The 19,019-nt window shown below is 46.2% G+C and overlaps 1 protein-coding gene across 2 annotated transcripts in view; it reads right to left on the bottom strand.

The window, feature by feature from the left end:
• Positions 1 to 19,019, bottom strand: part of SNX30 (sorting nexin family member 30) — a 104,016-nt gene that overhangs the window by 6,590 nt on the left and 78,407 nt on the right. For both annotated transcript variants that reach the window (XM_036856178.1, XM_036856179.1), the window contains one exon: positions 7,666 to 7,752. In XM_036856178.1, coding sequence (XP_036712073.1) covers positions 7,666 to 7,752 — 87 coding nt within the window. The remainder of the gene's footprint in view (positions 1 to 7,665; positions 7,753 to 19,019) is intronic.

The following is a 19,019-nucleotide window of genomic DNA, read 5'->3' as shown; positions in this document are numbered from 1 at the left end:
CCATTCCCTGACAAACATCCCAGGAACCAGCCTCAACAGGCACCCAGCGAACCAGTCTCTGGGCTGACACCCTTCCCTCCCCGCAGGCACAGTCCAGTTCCCTTATTCCTCTCCTGGCCACTGCTCATTTTAGCATCTGGGGAAAAGTGCCCACGATCAACTTCCTGTTTAGTTAACGACTGCAGCAAGGAGGAAAGCAAAGCACTGAAAGGAAAACCTCCTGGGACACGGTGAGGAGAGGAGCTAGGCTCTCTGATTCCAAGGAGTGCTCACCTAGCAAAGATTCCTGGGTCTGGTCTGGGGATGGAAACTCTGGATTGCATGACTGCCTGAGCCTCGACGTGGGAAGTATTTTTTAGCTTATCGTTTTCCCAACACACTCCTTGCTGGGCACAGAGGGAAAGTGCTTAGGTCTCAGCAGGCAAATCTTATCTCAAGTCACCCAGTCTAGTTGGGAAGAAAATGAACATGGCTGGACACTGAGGGGAGATGTTTCGAGTGCTTTCAATTCACTTGGAGCCTGAGATATGCACACTGTGAGGAGGAGCTGGAGGGTGAGGACAACTTGGATGGGGGAGCCGGCTTCCTTGAAGAAATACCAAAGAGGCGACTCTTAAAAGATGATGGAAGTGGGGCCCGTGACTCCAGAGGGACCGTACATGCAAGTGACAGAGGTGAGACAACACCTGGACCCCCCTCAGGAACAGCTCACAGGCCACAGAGCCCTCAAAGGCAGAGACAGAGAGAGAGAGAACCCCAGCTGGCGGGGAGCAGATGAGAAACCTGGGGCTCTTCCTGAAGGCCAGGGGTTCTGAGGCCCATTTAACTCATGCGTCCTTTTTGGAAAATAGAAAAGCCTTGTGCTTCCTCTTACTATAGAGACAGTTCTAGAGCCAGACTTCCCGGGTGTGAATACTGCATCTACCACTTCCTAGATGGGTGACATTGGGCCTCTCTACGCCTCAGTTTCTTTTTCTGGATAATACCCTCCACCCTTATAAGGTTGGAATGAGGTTAGATGAGGTAGTATATGCATAAAACTCCTGGTGCCTGGCATGTGTTAAGCGCCGAACCAATTATTTGTTAGTTCTGATCAGTATCAATATTGTAAAGCGCTGTTCACAAAAGAGAATCTATCATTTGCATAACCCCTCAAGTCAAGAATATTTGACTGAACTTTATTCCATGTCACATCAAAAGGTTTCTTTTTCATTTTCCAAATATAAAATATTATAATACTATTAAAACATGTTCTTTCAAACTTCATGCCACCCTTCACCCGTGCTACCTCACCCCAAGATTTCACCAGAGATGAGAGAGATGAGTCAACACCAAACTATACTGGCCTGGGATCACCCTCAGCATCCTGGAGCCAGGGTGATGGCTGAAACACCAGAAGGGACAGAGCAGACCAGCCTGGTGGAGACAGAACTGACAGATTTGGCAACCAACTGCACACAAGAAGTAAAACATAGGAAGTCCGAGAGGAGCCTGAAGTTTGGGTGGCGGTAGTCCACCATACGGCTCACGGTGAAGGACAGGTCCACAGACCAGATAAAGGAGGTAGCTGCAGCCATGGGAAGGGGGAGACCTCCCTCCACAAGAGGGGGCTGAGACAACTCAACAACAAAAAAAACAAATAACCCATTTTAAAATGAGTAAAGGTCTCAAACAGACATTTCTCCAAAGAAGACATATAAATGGCCAACAAGCACATTAAAAGATGTTCCATATCACAGATCCTTAGGGAAATGCAAATCAAAACCACAGTAGGCTACCACCTCACATCCATTAGGATGGCTACTGTTAAAAAACAAACCAACCAGAAAATACAAGTAATGGCAAGGATGTAGAAAATTGGAACCTTTGCACATGTGGAAGAAAGTATGGCAGTTCAACAAAAAATTAAAAATAGAATTACCATATGATCCAGCAATTCCACTTCTAGGTATATATCCAAAAGACTGAAAGCAGGGCCTCAAAGAGATATCTGTACACCTATGCTCACTGCAGCATTATTCGCAAAAGACAGAAGCTACTAAAGTATTCGTCCACAGATGAATGGACAAATAAAATGTGATATACACCTACAACGTAATATCATTCAGCCTTAAAGAGGAAGAAAATTCTGACACATGCTACAACATGGATGAACCTTGAGGGCATTATGCTAAGTGAAATAATCCAGTCACAAAAAAACAAATACTACTTCATTACAACTACTTATAAGAGATACCTAGAGTAGTCAAATTCATAGAAACAGAAAGTAGGAGAATGGTGGTTGCCAGGGACCAGAGGGAGGGGAAACAGGGCTTTGTTGTTTAATGAATATGGAGTCTGAGTTCCATAAGATGAAAGGAATTCTAGAGATTGGTTGCAACAATAATGTGAATTTACTATAACACTACTGAACTGTACAGGTAATAATGGTTAAGATGGTAAATTTTACGTTTTGTGTATTTTGCCATGATTAAAAAATTTTTTTAATATATGGGGGAATAAAAGAGGGGGCTAAGGAGGGGAGAGCCAAAGGGTAGAACTCATGGAAAAGCCTACATGTATAGGCTTAATATAGGAGTCAGCAAAAGTTACTAAGAAATATGGGCACAGAAGCAGGAAGTGAGTCAGAGACAGCAGAGCCACAGAAGCACAAGGGTGGAGGGGGTTAGAAGAGGGAGGAGATGGGAGGGCTTAAAAAGAAGAGAATAAGAGGGATTGCGTGAGCTGTCTGAAGTGACCAGCTGCTGAAGTTGCCCAACTCTACGGAGAGGAGGGCTTCTGGCAGCAGACGCTTGGGCTTGCATTCCTCTCACTTTTGTTTCTTTCTGGATGGTGTCTTTGTGACAATCAATTCACTGACTAGTAACACCCTGCATTCCTTCCTATCTCAATGTTCTGATTTTTTGACTGAGGTACTGTTAGAGTTATGTATGCTACTTTGTATTTGGAGGGGGCAGAGATGGGAATATCCAACGCTAACGGTCAGGTGTTGCTGATCGCAAGATACCAAGAAGGGAAAAGAATCTCCAGACAAGACCTCAAAAGACAACAATTTCTAAACAGAGGACAAGACTGCATTCTTCACATTGGTTCCCCTACCTCTCGTGAGAAGTTCCATTACAGAATATTGGTTGTGGAGCAATGGGAGAAGGGTAACACGGGATGAGATTAAGCATGTGTGTGCTGGAGAGCAGGGTGGTAATGTGAATTCACTCAACATTCACTGAAATATGTATTAATGAACTCTTTCCACGTACCAGGCATCTCTCAGCCCTACGATATGAATCTCTACCTAAGTATCCTTCTTGGAGCTAGGCTGGAGGCATCACATTATCTGCTCCCATGAGGACAGTAGGTTAATAAAGTCCCCAAAGATTATATAAGGCAGACATGATCCCAGTATTGGGGGACAGGTGCCAGGACCAATGACAGAACCAATTCAAGACGGTTGTCTTCTCGGCTATATGCCACTAAGTGAAAAGCAGGGCACAGCTTCCTAACTGGTGCTGTGTGAACGACGGCAATATTATCCCCCCAGCCCTCGGGGAAGCCAGAGTTCCAGGCTGGCCACTAAGTGAAAAGCAGGGCACAGCTTCCTAACTGGTGCTGTGTGAACGACGGCAATATTATCCCCCCAGCCCTCGGGGAAGCCAGAGTTCCAGGCTGGCCACCTCCAGTTTCAAGCAACCTGGTCTTTGATCCCAGTGTGCCACACAAATATTTTCATTTTCTATGGGAGCTGTGAGATGAAGAGAAGTTGAGAAAACACTGAGGCAGGGTAAAGATTGAGAAGAGGCTACTGAATTTGGCAAATAGGAAGTCACTGGTGCCCTGAAAGAATGCTTTTTTAAAAAAATACATAAAAAGAAACAAACTTCAGAGAATGGCAGCTGAGGAGGGAAAAGCGAGCGGCCAGGTGGAGAGCAGCTGCGCTGAGAACAGGAGCCACGAGCTCCCCTGCCCCCGCTGAATGGACCAGCAGACACGGACTGAAGAGCCAGCGGCAGGCCAGGTGCTCTGCCCAGTCCCTCTCGCGCCAGCCATGCAGCTTACAAAAGCCGGAAGCCTCGCCCCTCAGTGAAGCAAAGACTGCTGGGAGCCCTTGCAGTGGGGATAAAGGGCTCCCACTTTGGAACCAGGTACATCCGTGGCCCAATTCCAGCTCCACCGTGTGTGAGCACTGGCGTGTAAGTCATGTAACTCCCCTGAGCGCTGGTTCCTCATCTGCAAGATGGGAACCGCATTGACAGAAGGCTGTTGTAGGAATCCAGTAAGGGAGGTGACAGAGTCCTGCCCTTCTGTGGCTGATGAGTCTGGTTTCCTAAGCTAGGCTGAGATCACAGCCGCCGTGGACAGGACTGGGAATTATCAGGTGTGTGTCTCCTCACTTGTCGAAAGTATCTGGAAATAACAGATACCCCTGCAAAACTCTCAGGTCTGTCGAAGCTCCATATTAACGAGTCTCCCTGTTCCTAGCCGCTGCTTCACAACTGGAGTTCTTGCTCTCTGCCACATCCTCCCCATTCCAGAATGTGAACCATTCTGGTGAGTCTAAGAGACTTTGAAGGTCCACAGCCTTCAAGAGGCCTGTCCAGCTGACCTCAGGGGCTCCTTCCCCTCCTCACCTGCTCTCACCCTGAGGAGCAACCCGGCCCCGCACCACACACCTCAGCTCCACCATGACACGACCCACTCCCAACAGCCTCTGCACCTGGCCCCGTAGCCAGTACCAGCTACCAGTGGGTCAGGGCCTGAAATAGTCCCTCTCTTTCTTTCTTTTTTAACCTTTTATAAAGCATTCTCTCCTGGCATCCCTTCTTTTTTTATTTTTTGAACCAGCAACATGTGAATATATTAGCATGTGAAAAGAGTCAAATGCAGAATAAAATGTGCACCTTCCCCCCCATGGTCTACCCTCATATGAGTCCACAATAGACTGTGCATGCCTGCCGTCCAGTTTTAAATGCCATTCCTCAGCCCCCCTGTGTTTCTAGTAATAGCTTTGTTTCAAGCTTCTAAGGAGGGGCAAATTCTCAGATTTCCCCACGTCTGTGGTCCTGACAGATGCAGCAGAAGGCAGCCAGCCCCCTTATTGAGTGCCTGTGATTTCTCCAACCTCAAAATTAAAGTGAGGAAAGCCAAGCTTGCAAAATCAAAGCTCCATCTTCCTGAAAATAAACCACCTCGGGGTCTGCTGAGTTTCAGCAACCTAAAGACAAAGCAAAACTTCAAATTCTGCGATACAAACATTTTCCCTCAGCTCTACAGGCCCCACCGCTGCCTGCCCTCAGCACACGCCGAGGAGCTGCAGCCACGGGGCTCTCCGGCCGGCCGGCAGCTGGAGCCTCTGTCCTCAGTCCTCTGTCCTCAGAGGTCCACTCCAGTGTGAAATCCCAGTGAGGGACACGGAGACCCAAGAGGCCATTTCCTTCTTCTGGGTTACGGAGAAGTGACCTCTCCATGGCTTCACACAAAATCAACTTTCCCTCACTCCTCAGAGCAACTTTTCAAGATTTCACCTCAAAACAAAAATCAGCCCCGAGATTCCCTCAGATCTTCTGTTAACATGCCCAGACCCGGGGCCTCCCTGTGAAAACTCTCCATCTTTCGGTGGGAATCCTCTCCTTCCCTGCAGCCCTGAGATGGACCTGTGAGCAATCTTGCTCCCATGACAGTTACCAACAGTACAACTCATTGAGTCCTGGGGGGAGAATCAGCCCTGGCCCGCTTCCCGATACCCTGGCTTTTCTCTCACCAACAGCAGCTCTAGAAAGTGAAGCTCAAAACATAAAACAATAAACAAAGCACAGCAAAATCTTAAGCTACTCATTTCCTACAACAGGTCTCTCCCTGCTGATGAGTGGTCAGGGAGGAAAGACGCTCAGGAGGCGTGGAGAAGCAGGGGACACTTTGGGACACAAGGAAACAATGCCCCCAACAGTGCAGTGAGAAAAAACATTTTTAATAATTTAAAAAAAAAAAAAAAGTGGCAACAAACCCAGAAAACGAAGCTCTCATTCAGCAGTCCTACTAGAGGCAACAGGAGCTAGTTTGGAAAACAGAGGATCTACCAATGAAGCACCTGTTACTACATCAGACAGTGGGCTGATCTTTCCATCTTCACAGCAATCACACGTACGAATCCCACAAAGGCTAATGAGCAAACCAGTCCAAGCTGGGGGACAGAGCTGGGATTCAAACCCAGGGCCATGTGATTCTAAATCCTGTGCTCTGTCTACCAAACCATGGTTGACTTGGACAGGCTGCCAACTGAGCCCTCCTTTGCCCAACAAAGTAGCGGCTGCCCCAGACCCCAAACCAGAGACACAATTTCTGCTGCCCCCACTGTTGGATCCCACTCACTGGTACACGGTCGGGACAGCCCCTGTTTTGTTAAGTGTCACCACTGCTAAATAAGTAGCCAAGTTCGGTCTGGTGTGGCTCAGCATCCCACGAGAGAGGAGGAAGACAAACTCCGCCTCCCCACGGTGTGCTGAGGGTATAGGCGTGTTCGGGACCTACTGGTTGGTCTCCTTGGCTGGAAAGAAACCCTTCCCCATCTCGTAAGGACTCCTGTGGCCAAGAGAATGAGTCATATGGGTAAGTGATGCTCCAGGGAGGTGAGAACAGCAGCAGCAGGAAGATTTCAGCACTCCCTGGGAAGAGAAGGGAAGTCACCCCGGCCAGCAAGAAGGGTAGAGCACGAGGCGGGAGCTCTCCCAGGTGGAACGCGTGAGCCAGAGACAGCCGTTTCCTCTGCTCCGTCTGCCCCAGAGTGGGTGTGACCTGCAGGCAGCCAGCAATCCAGGGCAGAGTCAACATTTAATTCGGCCTATTACTCATAACCTTTAGCTCCTGTCTTTGGAAAGGAACTGTCCCCAGTAGGGCTGAACATACACTAAATGCCAAAACCAGCCTCTGAGAAAGCTTGCATTCGGTGCTGAGCAGGTACGAATGCTGACAGAACTATTTAAGTGACATCTTTTAAATACCGGATCTTCAGCTTCCAAACTAGGCTAGTGGCAGAACTTGCTGTCTCTCCTTCCCTCCCTAGCCAGGAAGAGTGACTTCTATACTTATATTTAGAAGCTAGATTGTTAAGAGTGAGCTTCTGAAATACAGTATTCCACGTCATCCCTTTAAACGAGACGGAGACGTGGGCTCAGCAGGCCGTGTTGCACAGTATCAGAGGGACAGCTAGGAATCAGTCGGCGGGACGGGCTGCTGAAGACAGAGGGCAGCTGTGCGCACAGGGCTGTAAAAGCGCTCACTCTCAGCTTCTGTGCTTTCCTCCTCCTGGGCTGGTTACAGTTTGTGGACCAGTCCGCAAATCACACTTTTGAGAACACTGATCTAGACTGTTCTTCCCCGGTCTCCTCAGCCCCATTTCATAGACAGGAACTGCCTATGAATGGCAGAGCTGGAAACCTTAAAAAAAAAAAAACAAAAACAACCCAGGAAACAGCAGGAAAGTCAACCTCCAATGTACATTAGACATAAAAGGGAGCAAAAAGAGGAAAAGAACAGCATCAGCCCCGCCCAGCTAGCACTGACCATCTTGGTCGTATGGATCTAGGGACACGAATTCACTCGTCATCCGTGGGGCATCACTGCCGGAAGCCCGGAGCAGCCCGCCCGCCCTGGGGGGTGGGGGGTTCCCCTGACCTTGGGCCGCTCTTCCTTCCTCAGAGCCACAGCTTCCAGTTTGGCTTCGTACTCGGCTTGCACTTGGTCCCTTTTCTTCAGCACGCTCTGTGGGAGGGAGAAAGGGCAGCGTGAACACAGCTGTTGCTTCTGTACCCCGTCCCCCCTGAATCATGGCCCCAGCCAGCCACGTGCTCCTAGGACGGTCTGGCTGCAGCAGGACACGGGCTCTGGAGGCAGCAGGGGTGGAGGAGGGAGAGAGGGAGAACCGCGCCCAGAGACGGAGCTTTCTAGCACGGTAACTCAGCCTGACGCTGAAAGCGACAGAAGCCCGGGAAAGGGCGAGGTAGGGGGAGCGGTGCCCACCAGCAGGCATGCGCACGAGAGGACTCTCGGCCTCCCTGTGCACAGGGAGAACTCAGCTGTGCCAAGACGTGGAGCCTGGCAGGTGACAAGGCGGGACGTTCTCTGAACCGTTAATGAGAAAGTCTAAGTCACGAGAGTTCTTGTCTCTTTAATTCACTGAGTTGACCCCTGGTGGACTGATTTGCTCATTGATCATTATTAGCTACTTATCTGTCCTCCACTCTGGGCCGGGTATGCAAAGAGCAAAGAGATACAGCTCGTATCTGAGGGGTTCCAGCTAAGGGAGAGGTTCAGACACGGTAGGAGGCTGCTTGTGCTCAAAGAGCCACGGACGAGGCCAGAAGCCCTGCAACCATGCGGCGAGCCTGCCAGAGTGAGCGGTGACGGGGCTCGGGAGCCAGCCTGGGTGGGACTAGGTGGAGGCAAGCCAGGCACCCAGGATGCAAAATTTAAGGAGACACTCAGTCTTGGGCCCTGTGCAAGTTCAAGGTTGGCACCTGAGTGTGTTTCCCTAAATCTGTGCCCTGGGCGCCTCCCTCGCCTCATCCGCTCCTGGCTCTGCCGCTATGACCTCACCAGGTAGAACAGAAAAGCTTTCGGTCGACCTTCTAGAAAAGTATCGGTTTCATCCCAGGGTTTCTTTTTTCTTCTTTTAGTAGAACCACAAGTGACAAACCCAGAGTAATAAGAACTTTCTTTGCCACTAACTCAGAAGACACAAACTGCTATGAGAGCTTCGAATCTCACGTTCTCTGGCAGAGCATGGAGTCCGGGCAGGAAGGAGCCATTCCTTGGCTAAAGAAGTGGACACCTTGTGTCCCTAGCACGTGCTAAAAGGTGACGAGTGACTGAACCACTGAGAACGCTCTGGGGACAACCTTCTAATGGAAGGCGTCAGCATGGGGAACCTCAAGTCTCCCCTAAGTATTTACTTGGAGAAGTGTTTCACCACAAGAAGGACATGAAGTAAAACTTGCAATAGCTTCCCTTTTCACTGTTTGTCACTCAGCATTCTCTTCGGTGCTCTGAAGTTACCTCCCCACACTCGTCAGCCTCTGAGCAGGAACACTGATGGTGCTGTTCACGGAACTCCGTGTTGTGATGGAAACGTTCCATGATCTGCACTATCCAGTACAGTGGCTGCCAGTCCCACGTGCCGACTGAGCTCTTGAAGTGTGGCTGGTGTGACTGAGGAACTGGATTTAAATTTTTATTAATTTTACCTAATTTGATTAAACTGAAATAACAGGACTTCCCTGGTGGTCCAGTGGTTAAGAATCTGCCTTCCAATGCAGGGGATGTGGGTTCGATCCCTGGTCGGGGAACTAAGATCCCACAGGCCGCGGGGCAACTAAGCCCACAGGCCACAACTACTGAGCCCGTGCGCCACAATGAGTGAGGCTGCATGCTGCAACTACCGAGCCCGTGCGCTCTGGAACCTGTGCGCCACAACTACTGAGCCCACACGCTCTGGAGCCTGCACGCCACAACTAGAGAGAAGCCCGCACGCCGCAACTAAGACCCGACGCAGCCAAAAATAAAATAAAATAAATAAATAAATATTTAAACTGAAATAGCCACCTATGGCAAGGGGCTGCCATATTGGACAGAACAAATCAATACAGTAAAAAAAATAGAACAAAAAAACAGGCGTCCCTTCTGGATTTCACAGAGCCGAAAGCATTCTAAATCTCCTGGTCTGGTATCAGCACTAGCTGCTCTCCATGGAGACACAAAGATGGGTCCCTCGGGGCCAGGGGCGGGGGCACCTAGAATCCGTGCCACGGACTCCCTTCACAGGACGCCGCACATCTTACTGGGAAAGCGCACATCCAGGCTAGGAGCAGGGTTCCAGGAACAAGGATGAGTTGTTCCAGTGACACACCCCTGTCAGTGTGGCAAGAACCTCACAACCAAAGCTAGAAATGCTCTTAAAACAATACCTTGGAACACAGCACAGCTGTGTGTGTTTTGCTCTCTGCTGTATCCCCGGCACTTGGGTAAGTGAATGAAGGAACGTTAAGGCAAGGCAGAAACAGGGTGAGGATGGCTGTGCAGGGCAGACCCCTAAATGTCTGTAGGGACTAGCCTCCCACTCAAAACAGCACAGATTCTGCCGATAAACCTGGCCACACTAGCCTGTGGTTGAGGGGACCTGAGCCTACAATGGAGTGAAAGGGCCAAAATACTGTGTCAGCGTCTGCAGAGAGGTTCCTCTATCACTGAGTGACAAGCAAAAGACATTTACCATCTGAGCTTCTCACAGAGATCTGTAGGGATCTCTGATTCTAGTGGATACCAGAAATCAACAAGGTGAAGGGCATGGAGATGCTTGCGTCCACTCTGCATGCCTCTGCCCCTGCTCTCCACAGCCATCCTCACCCTGTTTCTGCCTTGCCTTAACGTTCCTTCATTCACTTACCCAAGTGCTGGGGATACAGCACAGAGCAAAACACACAAAACCCCTGCCTACCTGGAGCTTACATTCTAGAGGGGAGGCAGATAATACACAAGTAAAATATAACAATACAGCGCGTGTAAGGTAGTGCTAGGTGTCCAGGAGGAAAAATAAAATAGGAAAGGAGAATGTAAAGCACTGAGGGTTTGGGAGATGGAGAACTGTACACTGGGTGGCCAGGGAGGACCTCAATGAGAGGTGACTTTTTTTTTTTTTAATAAATTTCTTTTCTTTTATTTATTTTTGGCTGAGTTGGGTCTTCGTTACTGCACACGGGCTTTCCCCAGCTGCAGCGAGCGGGGGCTGCTCCTCGTTGTGGTGTGCGGGCTTCTCATTGCAGTGGCCTCTCCCACTGCGGAGCACAGGCTCTACGTGCGAGGGCTTCATTAGTTGTGACACATGGGCTCTAGAGGGCAGGCTCAGTAGTTGTGGCGCACGGGCTTAGCCGCTCCGTGGCATGTGGGATCTTCCCTGACCAGGGCACAAACCCGGTCCCCTGCATTGGCAGGTGGATTATCAACCACTGCGCCACCAGGGAAGCCCGAGAGGTGACTTTTAATTAGAGACATGGAATACATTTCTCTCAAACGCTATATATTTTTTTTAATGTAGAGCATTTCATCACAATTTCAAAATGATCCTAGTAATCTGGAACTTCACTACCCTTCTTTTCAAATGCAGAGGAAAAAAAATGACTTGTTTCTTTAATAAATAAACTGCAAGGAAAAACAGAGGGGGAGGGATTCTTAAAATATTTTAAAAACATATCAAGCAATGTATGGATTTTATTTATATCCCAATTTGGGAAAAAACTATAAAAAACAGTGTCTGAGACAACTGGGGAAATTGAACACTAACTGGATATTTGAGGAAATATTAAGGGAAAAAATCTGTTTAGGTGTGATAATAATGTGGTCCTTTTTCTTTTTTAAAAGAATGTTTGCATTTCAGAGATATGTATTTTTGTATGAAGTGATGTGATGCCTGGGATTTGCTTTAAAATAACCCAGAGGGCGGGGGCTGGGAGCGGGGGGAGGAGAGCTAGAACAAGACGGACCGTGAGTGGGCGACCGCTGCAGCCGGCTGATGGGTACGTGGGGGACGGTTATACTTCCACTCTACTTTTGGATATGTTTGAATTTTTCCATAATAAAAAAGTTAAGCAATGGAAACATAACACCTGTCATCCAAAATGTTTACTTTACAAACTAATAACAGCCATTAAACAAAAGTGTTTGGAAGTTCAATCATAGATACATTCTGTGTTTTGGCTCTCAACATCTGCACTGGATTTTCTCCAAGAACGTGCCACAACGGTCAGTATCAACAGGAAAGCCCAACATCCAGGAAACAGTAAAGTCTCCACCCCCAGAGCTCATGCTCATGTCTCCCCTCGAGGAGGCTGTCGGCTCACAAACGTGGAGGAGGTGGAGGAGGAGAGAGCAGCCAAAAACAGCCCCAATGCAAATGGTCAGCAGCTACCAAAAAGCCTCCGCAGGTCCGGAAGGTTTTTAAGCTTCAAATCTTTTTGTAAGAGGGACATTAGGATGCAGGGTTGACAGTACAGAATGGCTTGTATTCTGGTGCGCCAAGGGCTGACAGCCCAAAAGACCCAGGAGGAATTTGTGTAGAATAATGAGTGTTCCGTAATAAAGAAGCTCAAATGAGAATAAAAATCAAACACCCAAAACCAAACAAAACCCAGACTCACAGATACAGAGAAAAGATCGGTGGTTGCCAGAGGGAAGAAGGGTTAGGAGGGTTACAAAATGGGTGAAGGGTATCAAGAGGTACAAACTTCCAGGTAAAAAAATAAGTAAGTGGACTTCCCTGGTGGCGCAGCGGTTAAGAATCCGCCTGCCAATGCAGGGGACACGGGTTCAATACCTGGTCTGGGAAGATCCCACATGCCGCGAAGCCACTAAGCCCGTGTGCCACAACTACTGAGCCTGTGCTCTAGAGACCGCGAGGCACAACTACTGAAGCCTGCACGCTCTAAGGCCCGTGTGCCACAACTACTGAGCCTGCATGCTGCAACTACTGAAGCCTGCACAACTAGAACCCGTGCTCCGCAACTAGAGAAGCCACTTCAATGAGAAGCCCGCGCACTGCAACAAAGAGTAGCCCCTGCTCACCACAACTAGAGAAAGCCCATGCGCAGCAACAAAGACCCAATGCAGCCAAAAATAAATAAAATTTAAAAAATAAAAATAAATAAAATAAGTAAGTCATGGGGATGTACTGTATAGCATGGAGAATACAGTCAATAACACTGTACTAACTTTGTAAAGTGACAGAGGGTAAATAAAGTTATTTTGGTGATTGTTTTGCAACATATACAAATGTGGAATCATTATGTTGTACACATGAAACTAATACTATATGTCAAATATACTTCAATTTTTAAAATTTATAACAATTTAAAAAGAAATCTGACACACGACAGAGCCCTATGGCCTGTCTTTGGGTGCCCCTCTAGGAGAGCATTTTCCTATGGGGAGGAAAATTTGTCTGAACTTGGTCCTGATGACATAATTTCTGATTAAATGACTGAACTTAGGTTGCCCCATTCAACATGCTCTTTTTACATATTCATTCTTTGATGACAGACAACCTGTGAGTTAAATTTTCTAGGGCAATGTTGGTAATACTAAAACCACACATCTTGCCTTAGTTTTAAAAAATACTTCTTACAGAAAATTTGGAAAATAAAGAAAAAGGTAGAGGAGGGGGGAAAAAGCACCCACAATCTCATCTTTCAGGCACAACCAGTAACACGTTTTGTCTTTATTTTTAGTCTTTTCTCTTGAATGACTCCTTTGATGCTCCCCATTTCTCTGTGTCTCTTCCTGGCACTTCTGTTTTTCAGATGTTGGGTATCTGAAATATTTTGGTCTGGCCCTCTCATTTTTATATTCTTTTTCTCTCCAATCCTCCATCTGTCTTTTTGTTTCACTTTAAAGTGATTTCCTTAACTTTTTCTGCTAGCTCTTCTATTGATTTTTTTTTCATTTCTATCATGATCTTCATTTCCATGAGCTCTTTGTTTATTCTCTGGATTTTAAAAAATGCTTGTTTTATGGCTGTGACATCTCTTCTCTTTCTGAAGATACTGATTTTCTTCTGGAAATTTTCTTCTCCCTCAATGATGCTTTATGTTTTTCCTTCTTTGTATTTACTTGATACTCATATTAGAACCTTCCCTTAAATATCTGGCGACCCTTATCTGCACACTCACCTAAGAGGGAAACACTAAAAAACTGGTTGAAAGCTCTGTGACTTCGAGGTCTGGCTGACAGTTCTCTACAGGGACTCTGCTGGGTCATTTCACTGAAGATTCCCCCATCCCTCTCAATATCAGTATATTCTACTCTCTTCTCCCAACCTGTTTAGATTTTTCTAAAAGGCTCTTCTAATGCTTGCAGGGAAGGTATAAGGCTGAGAGCCAAGCAGAGGAAGACGACTAAGAATCTCAACTTTCAGTAACCTTTTGCTTTAGATTTTAGGATCTTAGCCCCCACCCTCAACTATGCCTTGCGTCTCTCGGTCCAGAGACCCTCTATTTTTTTTATCACCCTCCAGCTCTGCCCGAGTGGCGAAGCGATAGTGGCCCCTGTGTGAGGAGGGAGGACAGAATCGGAAGCTCTAACTGCTTCTGAAACAGACCCCTGACTAATCCTTCTCTTTTGCTCCATCTTTCCCTCAGTCCCGAGGTACTTGGTGCTGGCAATTCTTGACCATTTTGAAGGAGTCCCCGGTGTAAACCAGGTGGCTTCTTAGTCCTTCCCCACCGTCAGCCTAGGCGGCTTTGAGTCACCTGAGTCCCTGTCACCTCTCAATTTGCTTTTAGTTCCTAACTGTACTGCTATTGTTTCCCTTCCTGCTGCTCTTTGTCTTTGCAGAAGCATACCTTTAAAAAAAAAATCATTCTAGTGTCATTTTGGTTTCATGAAAAAGAGGAAGTTTCAACATGTATCCAGTCTGCCCTAACTCAGAATCTCAGAGTTTTAATTTTTACACTTTTCTAATTTTTAAAAACATTTGAGCTCATCATGTACATTTCTACATCCTGATTCTTCACATTTTCAAGAAATCAGGCCCTCAGTCTATAACCACTTTTGTTTAGGAAGGAGGACTTTTCTCCCCCAAAGCAATCTTCCCGAAAATCTCCTTTTTGGTTTTTGAAAGGCACCAGAAGCGGGCAACCTAAAGCACTGACTAGTCACTCGACTCATTAGCTCCACCTTGTGGCCTCTGAGGAGAAAAGGTGGGCAGGCTGAAGAAACCATCCGGCAATTAAATAACCAGCATTTGAAAACAGCAATCCTGGAACGTTGCTCAAAGTATTTATCTCCAACTCAAACTGTCCTCAAACCCAAACTTCTGCATCCACATCTTACCCCTCTCATCACGATCAGCAGTGACTTCCATCTTATTAAATCCGACGGCCACCGTTTATCACGCTCTTTCTAAAAACATTTCTCTTGGTTTCCCTAAGGTCATCCTCTACTCTTTTTCTCCTACTACACTGACCATTCCTTCTCAGGCTCCTTTCCTACTTGTTCCACCCCCTAATTAGGTGCTAGACCACTAAATATTGCCAATGCCTCAGGAAGCAGTCCTGGACTATTTACCTCGATCTCATCTCACCAGATAATCTCCCCGACTCTTGTAGATTTAAATGCCATCTACACAGAAATGACTCCCAAATTTCTATTCCCACTCTAAACTCATAACCAGCTGCCATGACATCACTACTTTAATGACTAACAGGCATTTTCTTAACTGAATATGGCCAATACAACCTGATTCCCAACTCCCCAATCTGTTCCACCCCAAACTTCCCCATCTCGCTAAACAGGACCACTATCAACACAGCTGCTGAAGCCAAATACCCAGGAGTCATCCTCAGTTCCTCCATTTCTCACTTCACATTAATACAGCAGCAAGTCTAGTTGGCCCTTCATACAAAATATACCCCAAATCCACCCACTTCTCCAAGCTCCACCACCTCAGTTATCTGCCACCTGGCTCCTCGCAACAGTCTCCTAACGGTCTCCGGACCTCCTCTCCCTGCCCCCCGCCCAACAACCCATTCTCCATACTGCAGCACTAGCTGTCTTCTTAAAGTGAAAACTGTATCCCGTCATTTCCCTGCAGGAAACTAACTGGCTTCTCTTTTATTCCTAAGAACAAAATCCAGATGCTTACCAACCATGGCCTTTAAGATAATACCGTATGTCCTGGCCTTTACTTATCTCTTTGACCTCCCCACCTGCCACCTGCTCCCTTGCTCAACTGGCCCCACTCACACTGGCCTTTACCTTATCACCCACTCTTCTGACTCTCACCTCACTAGTCATCACCAAGACCTCTGAGATAAGCATGCTCTTTGACTTGCAGATAAAACTCTCTTAAAAATAACAAGATACATAATAACAATGAGCAGAGTTCCCTATGCTTTGAAAAAGAATAGATACAGGTATATGTATAACTGAATCACTTTGCTGTACACCTGAAACTATCACAACACTGTTAATCAACTACACTCCAATATAAAATCAAAAGTTAAAAAAAAAGATACATGACATACAATAGTTATATATCTGTAAATGTTCTAAATGTACCACACTGCCAACTACCTTCTATGAATGAGGCAGTGTGGGATATGAAGTATAGGGCCCGGCCCTAACCTTCTTAAATAAAAATTCTCCAACTCTTAGCCTGGTCATAGTGATGCCACTACTCAAAAGGCACTGCCAGAACTTTGCTAAAGACTCTAACGTGTTCTCTCTTAGCCCATTACTATCATAATTACATTTTACACACACATTGTGTATAGGATGTGAGCCCATAGAAGGACTCACCTGCAGATGTCTACAGTGTGTTTAACTTGAGTCCTGAGCCTGAGGGTAACTTTGGTACCCCTCTCTCTCAAGCACTGTTCACTCCGTAGCAACCTTGGAATACACATCTTCAACCATCTTTCCTGTACAAGCTGTCCTCATTGTTCACTGAACATTATTCATCTGTTCCACATGGCCTGATAACGACCCTCCTTTTTCTGTGCTTTCTCTCTGCCTCCAAAGGGAACAGAATGTACCTGGCCACAATTATACTTAGAGAGAGATAACTTGAGCCTCAGCTTTGAACGGCAGGAACTGATCCAGTTTCTCTCGCCAACAGTAAAGACACAAATATAAGGTGGCTGCTCATTAGAATTGGGGCCATGGAACAGAGAAAAGATTTATCCATGGGGCTCTGCTTCTTCATCTATAAAATGAGCAAGTTAGACAAGATGAACCTTGTCTACAATCATAGTAGTACCCAGAAGCTATGCTCTCCAACTAGTCTAAGTGCAGGCTGGGGCAGTTTCTAACGTGGACATTAATGCATTTGATCCTTACCACTTTTGTTCTAAAATTTTACAATGATATGCTTTGCGTTGGTTCTCTGTCCATTCCTTTTGCTGGGTAATTAACCTGTCACGGCCTTCAGTTTAGGGAGATTTTCTTGTATTATTTCTTTCATAATTTCCTTCCCTCAGTTTTCTCTGTTCTCTCAATCAGGAACTCCTATCAGTTGGATGCTGAACTTCTGAGATTAACCCTTCACGCCTCTTATCATTCTTTCACATTTTCAGTATTTTTACATTTTTGTTCTACTTTCCAACTACTTTTATTTTTTATTTTTTATACAGCAGGTTCTTATTAGTTATTTATTTTATACATAGTAGTGTATATATGTCAATCCCAATCTCCCAGTTCATCACACCACCACCACCACCCGCCCCCGCTTTCCCCCCATGGTGTCCATACAATTTTTTTTTATATAAATTTATTTATTTTATTTATTTTTGGCTGCTGTGGGTCTTCGTTGCTACGCATGTGCTTTCTCTAGTTGCAGCGAGCAGGGGCTATTCTTCGTTGCAGTGCGCAGGCTTCTCATTGAGGTGGCTTCTCTTGTTGTGGAGCACAGGCTCTAGGACCACGGGCTTCAGTAGTTGTGGCTTGCGGGCTCAGTAGTTGTGGCTCGCGGGCTCTAGAGCGCAGGTTCAGTAGTTGTGGTGCACGGGCTTAGCTGCTCCACAGCATGTGGAATCTTCCCAGACCAGGGCTCAAACCCGTGTCCCCTGCATTGGCAGGCGGATTCTTAACCACTGCGCCACCAGGGAAGCCTGGTGTCCATATGTTTGTTCTCTACATCTGTGTCTCTATCTCTGCCTTGCAAACCAGTTCATCTGTACTATTTTTCTAGATTCCACATATATGCATTAATATACAATATTTGTTTGTCTCTTTCTGACTTACTTCACTCTGTATGACAGCCTCTAGGTCCATCCACATATCTACAAATGACCCAGTGTCTGAGTAATATGCCATTGTATTTATGTACCGCATCTTCTTTATCCATTCGTCTGTCGATGGGCATTAAGGTTGCTTCCATGACCTAGCTATTGTAAATAGTGCTGCAGTGAGCACTGGGATGCATGTGTCTTTTTGAATTATGGTTTTTCTCTGGGTATATGCCCAGTAGTGTGATTGCTGCGTCATATGGTAATTCTATTTTTAGTTTTTTAAGGAACCTCCATACTGTTCTCCATAGTGGCTGTATCAATTTACATTCCCACCAACAGTTCAAGAGGGTTCCCTTTTCTCCACACCCTCTCCAGCATTTACTGTTTGTATGTTTTCTGATGATGCCCATTCTAACCAGTGTGAGGTGATATCTCATTGTGGTTTTGACTTGCATTTCTCTAATAATTAGTGGTGTTGAGCAGCTTTTCATGTGCCTCTTGGCCATCTGTGTGTCTTCTTTGGAGAAATGTCTATTTAGGTCTTCTGTCCATTTTTGGATTGCGTTGTTTTTTTGATTCTGAGCAGCATGAGCTGTTTATATATTTTGGAGATTAATCCTTTGTCCACTGATTCATTTGCAAATATTTTCTCCCATTATGAGGGTTGTCTTTTCATCTTGTTTACAGTTTCCTTTGCTGTGCAAAAGCTTTTAAGTTTCATTAGGTCCCATTTGTTTATTTTTGTTTTTATTTCCATTACTCTAAGAGGTGGGTCAAAAAAGATCTTGCTGTGATTTATGTCAAAGAGTGTTCTTCCTATGTTTTCCTCTAAGAGTTTTATAGTGTCCAGTCTTACATTTAGGTAAGACTTTAATCCATTTTGAGTTTACTTTTGTGTATGGTGTTCGGGAGTGTTCTAATTTCATTCTTTTACATATAGCTGTCCAGTTTTCCCAGCACCACTTATTGAAGAGACTATCTTTTCTCTATTTTATATCCTTGCCTTCTTTGTCATAGATTAGGTGACCACAGCTGCGTGGGTTTATCTCTGGGCTTTCTATCCTGTTCCATTGATTTATATTTCTGTTTTTGTGCTAGTACCGTACTGTCTTGATTACTATAGCTTTGTAGTATAGTCTGAAGTCAGGGAGTCTGATTCCTCCAGCTCCATTTTTTTCCCTCAGGATTGGCTATTTGGGGTCTTCTGTGTCTCCATACAAATTTTAAGATTTTTTGTTCTAGTTCTGTAAAAAA

This window comes from Balaenoptera musculus, chromosome 6 (genome assembly GCF_009873245.2).
Source record: "Balaenoptera musculus isolate JJ_BM4_2016_0621 chromosome 6, mBalMus1.pri.v3, whole genome shotgun sequence".
Taxonomy (NCBI): domain Eukaryota; kingdom Metazoa; phylum Chordata; class Mammalia; order Artiodactyla; family Balaenopteridae; genus Balaenoptera; species Balaenoptera musculus.
The sequence above is the reverse complement of the archived record's forward strand: the minus strand, read 5'-3'. Positions and strand labels throughout refer to the sequence as shown.